This window comes from Epinephelus fuscoguttatus, linkage group LG22 (assembly GCF_011397635.1).
Source record: "Epinephelus fuscoguttatus linkage group LG22, E.fuscoguttatus.final_Chr_v1".
Classification (NCBI taxonomy): domain Eukaryota; kingdom Metazoa; phylum Chordata; class Actinopteri; order Perciformes; family Serranidae; genus Epinephelus; species Epinephelus fuscoguttatus.
Window position 1 is genome coordinate 9,146,393 of NC_064773.1, and position 7,947 is coordinate 9,154,339.

The window sequence follows — 7,947 nt, forward strand, 5'->3', positions numbered from 1 at the left end:
ACAACAACTCACACTCACATTCACACCTACGGACAATTTAGAGTCACCAATTAACCTGCATGTCTTTGGACTGTGGGAGGAAGCTGGAGTACCTGGAGGAAACCTACACTGACACGGGGAAAACATGCAAACTCTGCCACCCTGGGGCTCGAACCCTCTTGCTGTGAGGTGACAATGCAAACCACTGCCGCTGCTGGAGATATAGTAAATGTAAATGAGGTGAGTAGTTCGTTCATGAGTAAAACACAAACAAACAATGCCTTAATTGATTAACTGTCAGTGATGGAGGCTTTGCGGCTTTTCTGACGGCACTTTGTTGCTGAAGTAATTATGACACAGAGATATATGACACCCCTGAGTTGGAATAACAACCAGGAGGCTGATAGGAATATTTTTTGTCACTTGGCTGCTGTTAATAACAGTCTGTATAATATGACGTGAGCGACTCGGAGATACCATGTTGACTGGTAATAGTATTTCAGGCACCCTGACAAATGATGAAAAGCACCCGTGACTCTCAGCTTTCCACAACATCGTAACAGAAGCCGGCAGAGAGGAGGAGGAGGAAGAGGAGGAGGAGGAGGAGGAGGAGGAGGGGGGTACATCCATAGGGTAAAAGTAAAACTCCACTAGTACTGCCTCCCAAACAAAAATAGGAATCCCTCACATTCCCGCCTGTGGAGTTTCCAATTGTGGAGCTTTCAGGTTGCAGCAGAAATGCCACAGGCTATATATCACCTCCTCACAGGCTTTTATCTCTTTTATGAATCTGAGATGAATGAGCCACGTTTCTATTTATAACGTCCCGTGCATGCGCCTCACAAAGCTGTTTTGACACTGCACATTCCGATCTATTTATGTTGGGATTTTCTACAAGTTACAATCGGACATACCATTCCCACCGGCTAAAACAGGCACAACACACATCTCAAGTGTGTATAGGATCATATGACTTCTGTATGTGATGTTGTACTCTCATCTGAATAAGGCACTGGGCGATAAATTCAACCTGTGAAGCTCATTATTCAACATTGTAGTTTCTGGGTAACACTTTAATTCATCTCCAACCCTCAGTTCAATCACTTTAACCTCCAATAATTGATTTTTTGACCACTTGAGGGCAGTGAAAACGACCTGTAAACACAATGCTGACATATTATGTCCTTTTAAGCTGATATGGGGAGCTTGTTAGCAAAAAGTTGCTTATTCACACACCCAGCAGACACAGAACACCATTAGCATTCATTTGGAGTTGTGTTTGTGTCAACTTGATGAATGGAAGTCCTGCCTTCACTCTCCTTTTAGCTCTGTTTCTCTCGCAGCTCCTGAGGGAAATATCTGGCTCCTTAGCTGTTAAATGCTCCACTGTGTTCACCAGCTAGTTTCTAACTGTGTCTGTCTGATTGCTTGCTGCTGAGCAGGTAGTGTGAAGTGGGTTTGTCAGAGCTTTTTTACTGAAAACAGCTGCAAGATGAAGAGACTGAATCAGAACGATGAAGGTGCAGGCCATAAAACCAGAACCATGAACTCAAAGAGGCTAAAACCACAGAGTGTGTGTTGCCACCATGTCGGCACCTATTGGTTTGAGGACTACTGTTTTGACTACCTGGTTTCACACCAAAGTCGTCGAAATCTGGCCCTTGGGCAGTGACTTGTGGCGTCAGACGTCAAAAAAGCTGTCTTTTAACGTCTGCATGATACGTGGCCAGTCGCCATTATAGTTTAACTGCACTTGTGGCGTCAGGGGGAAAAAAGGAAAAAGGAAAGTTAAGGCGACGAAAGTCCAATTAGGGCAGGTGGGAGGGGTGGTGGATGGGTCCAACAAACACTGACCTTCACCAAGGACAGCGGCGTTCGTGTCCCGAAAGATTATAAAGCCAAACCCTGTTCTTTTTTCCTAAACCCAACCACGTGTGTTAGTTGCTGGGGGGAAAAAAACGTTAATGTGCGTTGTTGTACTGCGTTTAATTTTGAAAGACACTGTACATAAATATTAAATTTCCTGTGAAAACAGAAGTGTATTTTGAAAGAAGACGATGCATGTAAAAGGCAGAACTTGACACGACGTCCCAGACAATGAAACTTCATTATGCAGCGTCCGTCACGTGATGCCCTGCAGTCAAAAAGACATTTTCCTATTCACGCGCATGGTGAAAAGATGTCTGTAAATCAGTGGATACATTTTTTTGAGCATCACATCTCCTGCAAAATGACTCATGTCACTAACAGGATTTGATCCATTCAGTCTGATAACACTTTGAGAGAAGAGCAGCACGATTAAATCATTTTAGCCTCATTAAAGTTAGCACAGTGCTGAACCGGAAGTTAGCCGTTTGACTTAGCTGCTCATCGTTAGTTGCGTTAGTCAAACCATTTTGGCTTCATGCACCACTGAGCAACTCTCATAGGAACGAACGAGCCCTGCGGTCAATGCTGTATCCAGTTCTTTTACTACATCCATGGGGCAAACAAAACCAGACTTTTATCCAGAAGACCACAGTTCCTGTCCAGAGTGAAAAAAAGAGTCCAAGATGTTTTAACATAATCTTATACAATTTAGGCCTACGTACGTATGTGATATATATGTGTCACATTAAGTTATTTAACAAACCTTCTCATATAAAACCAAACAAGGATTTTTCTCTCAACCTAACCAAGTAGTTGTGTTGCCAAAACCTAACCGTGACCGTGCAATATGACATATTAACTGCCTTCTGGACACCTGTAAACACACAGAAAAACATTTTACACCATAAGTCTACAAAACTCATATTAGCACACACAACAAAACAAAACAGCTGCTAACGTGACAATAAAACCGGTAAACAATATGCACCAAAGATAACAACATAAACTGCTCAATTTACAGAGTAAATTTTAAAGTAGCACAGCAGCATTTTTCAGTGCGACTTCACCCAGCAATGCACAACAGCACTGCGAGGGGCAGGTAGAGGGAGCTACGGAAACCCAGGAGGTGCAGAAGAGGCGATGTGCAGCAAGTTTATTCCCATAGGAAACATTAAAAATAACACTAAATAAAAATAACTCATAGAGATAAAACGAACGAACGTAACAAATATTTTAAATGATAAATAAAATTTACAAATATAGTTTAACAACAAGAAATAATTACGTGCACTTTTAACTCTTCAGTTCATCGACCCTGGGGGGAAAACAGATCTGTCATGTCTTCATACAGTCTGGCTAAAACATTATATTATAAACACAATAATCGCCACATGTAAGTCCTTCAACATACTCATTTGAACCACTGTTAATATAGAGACATTGATTATAGCCGCTTTATAACAGAGCATACCATATTAAGTGTAATTGGTTTGTAAATAATGTTTATTGCTCATAATTTTTTAAATAATATATCACAAATAAGTAATAATAATGTATTAATAAAGACAATTTTGGCTGTGACAGGTTGTTTAAAAATCCATTTGCCTGGTGCATATCCTCCTGCAGCATAAAATTTGTCCTTCAGAAACTCTGGATATGAGCTTCAGGGCATGTGAATCAAAACACATTTATCTATGAATCATTTATCATTTAAATATTAAAAAGCTAGAGCCCAATGAACTTTTAAAAACGACCCTGCAGCAGTTGTGACGGCACACTCAGTGACCTTTAAGTAAGGTTATGCTGCAGGAGGATGTACAGCAGACACAATAAAAGGTTATTCTTTCAAGTGGGACACACTGATCTTAACAGGCGTTAGTTATAAACCCCATTATGGAGTGCTTCCTGTTCCAAAGTGGTGCCAATGACTCCATATCCATTCACATACAGTTTTGTTAACTCTGGAACAACGGTATTATGTCTTTACTTTCTCAGTGGCAGAGCTGGAAAATATATCTGAACTGCCATTTTGTCCAGATGCAGATATGTAAAGCACCTGTCATGAAACCTGAGGTGACATTTCCATAGCTCCTGAAGACATTAATGTATATTTATTTCCTGCACACAGTCAGTAGGTTGTACGGAGCCATTGAAAAAAAATGCTTGATGCAGTGTGACAGCCAAAGCGTTGGGTAGAGTTTCACATTCTATATATAAGCCTGGTGACTTGTGTCCCTGCTGCTCTGTTTAAATGCCAGAGTCACACTGTCAAAACACAGAGAGAGGGGCGCAACAATATGATGGACCTTTTTGAGACCAACCCTTATCTTTTCAATGATCTGCGCTATCTGGAAGAAGGGGATCATGGACCACTGCAGCACCTGGACATGTCCGGGGTGTCTCCTCTGTACAACGGCAACGACAGCCCGCTGTCACCGGGCCAGGATAATGTTCCGTCCGAGACCGGGGGGGAGAGCAGCGGGGAGGAGCACGTCCTCGCGCCGCCGGGTCTCCGGGCGCACTGCGACGGCCAGTGCCTCATGTGGGCCTGTAAGATTTGCAAGAGGAAGTCGGCGCCCACGGACAGACGCAAGGCCGCCACGCTCAGGGAGAGGAGGAGGCTCAAGAAGATCAACGAGGCCTTCGACGCGCTGAAGAGGAAGACCGTGGCCAACCCCAACCAGAGGCTACCCAAGGTGGAGATTTTACGCAGCGCCATCAGCTACATAGAGAGGTTACAGGACCTGCTGCAGACCCTGGACGAGCAGGAGAGAAACGGATCATCCCACAACTTAAAAGAACACAGTGTAAGATATAAAAAGAGGCAATGTGGCTGTGATATTCAGATGACTTTATAATGACATCATGATGACTTAACCTTTTATTCCCTGGTGCATCTGTTACATCCCTGAAATATTCCTGCATAGACTTGTAAGTTGTCTGTGTTGCTTTTAATTATTTCTAATTATTTATTTAACTTTTTTTTAACCAAAAAGTCCCATTGACACTGAACATTTCTTTCAAAAGAGAGACTTGGCCCAGGTAGCAGCCAGTCAAAACACATTTAAAATGCAACATATAATACAAAAATACACAATAAAACAACAGCTATTCAAACATAGTGGCTTCTCAAGAAAAACAAGCACATGTCTCTGTCACCACATTCTTTATGATGGCCTAAAATTCATCAGTGGATATAAGTGTTTCTAATTTTAGATGCATTATTTTGACTATAATAGGCTTTTATTCCAGTTCAGTAAGTCACTGATGTTAATATTGGCCATTTTATATATTTTCTTGTTAGGATATTGCAATAATATTCATATATTTTTTTAAATTTATTCGGATTAGAGCTGCAACAATTAGTCAATTAACTGATTAGTCGATGGGAAGTAAATTATTTGCTGAATATTTTGACAGTTGATAAATTGTTTAAATCATTTTTCATGCAAAAATGTCAAACATTTGCTTCTTAAATATGAGAATTTACTGCTTTTCTTTGACATTTATGATACTAAATGATGAGGTCTTTTGGTTTAAGACTGTTGGTTGCACAAAAGAAGCAGGTTGAATACATCATTTTGGGTTGTGGGAACTTGTGATTGCATTTTTCTTTTCTTTTTTTTTTTTTTTTACAATTATTTTAGACTTTTAGATTAATCAATTTATCATGAAAATAATCAGCAGATTTATTGATATTGAAAATAATCGTTAATTTCAGCCCAAAGTTGTGTTTTTATGCCTGTCAAAAATATAAGGCCTGTTTCTGGGTTAGCCGACACACTTTTTTCAGTGTGCTAATTGTCAATTTGATCAAATATACTTACAGTTCTCCATGAGATTTCATATTAACAGACAAAAAACACGTGTGGATAACTTGTGCTGTGTGTTGTTACAGGTGGCCAGTCATGAGTACCACTGGAAAAAGTCCTCAGAGAGCTGGCCGACCTCTGCCGACCATTCCACTGCAGCAATGACAAACCAGAGAGAAGGTACCTCTGTCAAACTCACAGGCTAAACAAAACAATGGACGTAGCCACTGTGATGTCACCTATTGGTTTGTGGACTCCGGTTTTGAGTTTGGCATTTTGGCGGCCGCCATCTTGGATTTATAGAGCCATAAGTGACCAAATTTGGACTTCAGGGTGGAGATAACCCTAATGCTAGCTTGATTAGCACAGTGCATTTACAGTTATGGTTATGGTTAATGGATGATACTAATGCTCATTTTCGCTAAATTAAAAAAAAAAAATTAAAAAGCATAAAACTATTAAAACAAAATGTATGTACTGGAAAACTGGATATCGGACTCCCAAAAAGATGTAGATAACACTGACAATAGCTGCTAGCTTGGTTAGCATGGTTCATTTACTGCTGTGGTTAACTGTGATAATGCGAATGCTAATTTTTGCAAGTGAGGAAAAAAAGGCTCAAAATTAATAAAACAAAATGTACTTGCTGAGAAAACTGGACATCTGACTCCTTAGATGGTGGCAATAACCCTAACAACAGACAGCTGCTAGTTTGGTTAGCATGGTTCATTTACAGCTATGATTAACTGAGATAATGCTGATGCTAATTTTTGCTTGCAAGAAAACAGGGTTTCATTACTACTATTAAAACAGAATGTTCATGTGGAAAAACTGGATATCCAGCTCTTTAGAGGGTGGCGATAAGCCTAACAATAGTAGCTAGCTTGGTTAGCATGGTTCTTTTACTGCTTTGGTTAACTATGATAATTTTTACTAGCAAAGAAAAAAGAAGATAAGACATACATTAACTGTGACAATGCCAATGCTAATTTTTACTAGCAAGAAAAAAGATATAAAACAGATGTTAACTGTGACAATGCTAATGCTAATTATTATATAATTTTATTGCAATACTCAGTATATCACAAAACATTAGAAATCGCAGTAATATTGTTTAGTGACCTAAGTATCGTGATAATATCATATCGGGGGGCCCTTGGTGATTCCCACCCCTATTTATGTCTGCTGTTTAGTTGGTCATTTTAACATGGGGGTCTATTGGGACTGACTCGCTGTTGGAGTCAGCCTCAAGTGGCCATTCAGGGAACTGCAGTTTTGGACTTTTTCAGTCCTGAAGGTTGCCGCTTGGTCAAACTTCTCTTATAAATCAGCAATAAATAAATAAATAAATTCATTTCCTTTGTTTCCAGGAACCAGTGAGTCCTCTGCGTCCACCAGCCTCCTGCGTCTGTCCTCCATCGTGGACAGCATCACCACCGAAGACAAAGTCAACTTCAGCGAGGACGTCTCCGAAAACTGAAACATTAGCGAAGACCTCAACTGGACGACAAATTTTCAAATTTCCATGATTTATCCCTAAATTATTTCCACTATATTCAGCCATTCTGGTTTCTGTTTGTTGTGCAGCCTTCATTTGTACATCAGAAGCAACTAATTTGTACATATTTTATAATAATGTGATGTTTAGATTTATTTATTTTGTATTCAGGAGCAGATGAACTCTTTTGAGAAAGCTGATATTGTATTTAAATATTTGTACATAACTGACCAAGGCGGTAAATAAAACTTTTGCAATACTCTGAAGCATTGTGGTCCTCATTCTTTAAGGGCACTGGAATATCGAAAGTAACAATCATCATGAAAAAATGATATTTAAAGTCTCTCCAGAGGCACAAATGCTGGTTCAAACCTTTTCTACAAATAAAAGGTTACTCTAGCCCTCACTGTATCTCTGTGTTTTGCACCCAAAGAGAAAAAGCCCATTACCAGTTCAAGGTCTACCAGTTCCCCCAGCATTCATGGCTATTAGACGTCCATAAAATCTGTTTAAACTGGGAGAGTTTGCTGCCGGGCTGCTTCTCTTTGTTCCGACTGGCCTCCAGCAGGACTGATCCCACAACAGTAACTCGAGTCCCCTCCGAAACACAGCGTGCCTCTGCTCTCCTATCAGATGTTGGAGACATGGAAACTTGGGCTGCGGGCTGGTGAGTGCAAAGCCCACTGGGATAATGAAGGTATCCGAGCCATTAGGTCTTAATTCATCATCACTTGCTTTGTCATCACATGGAGAAGTGTTTACATGCGAGCTATTAAAATGCGTGACGAG

The 7,947-nt window shown here is 40.3% G+C and overlaps 1 protein-coding gene across 1 annotated transcript; it reads left to right on the forward strand.

Annotated features, from left to right (window-relative positions):
• The first annotated feature begins 4,107 nt into the window (after nucleotides 1-4,107).
• On the forward strand, nucleotides 4,108-7,424 carry myf6 (myogenic factor 6). The gene is made up of 3 exons (XM_049566912.1): nucleotides 4,108-4,655; nucleotides 5,747-5,840; nucleotides 7,031-7,424. The coding sequence occupies exons 1-3, from the start codon at nucleotides 4,146-4,148 to the stop codon at nucleotides 7,138-7,140; spliced, it is 714 nt and encodes a 237-aa protein (XP_049422869.1). The 5' UTR covers nucleotides 4,108-4,145; the 3' UTR covers nucleotides 7,141-7,424.
• The last annotated feature ends 523 nt before the right edge of the window (nucleotides 7,425-7,947 follow it).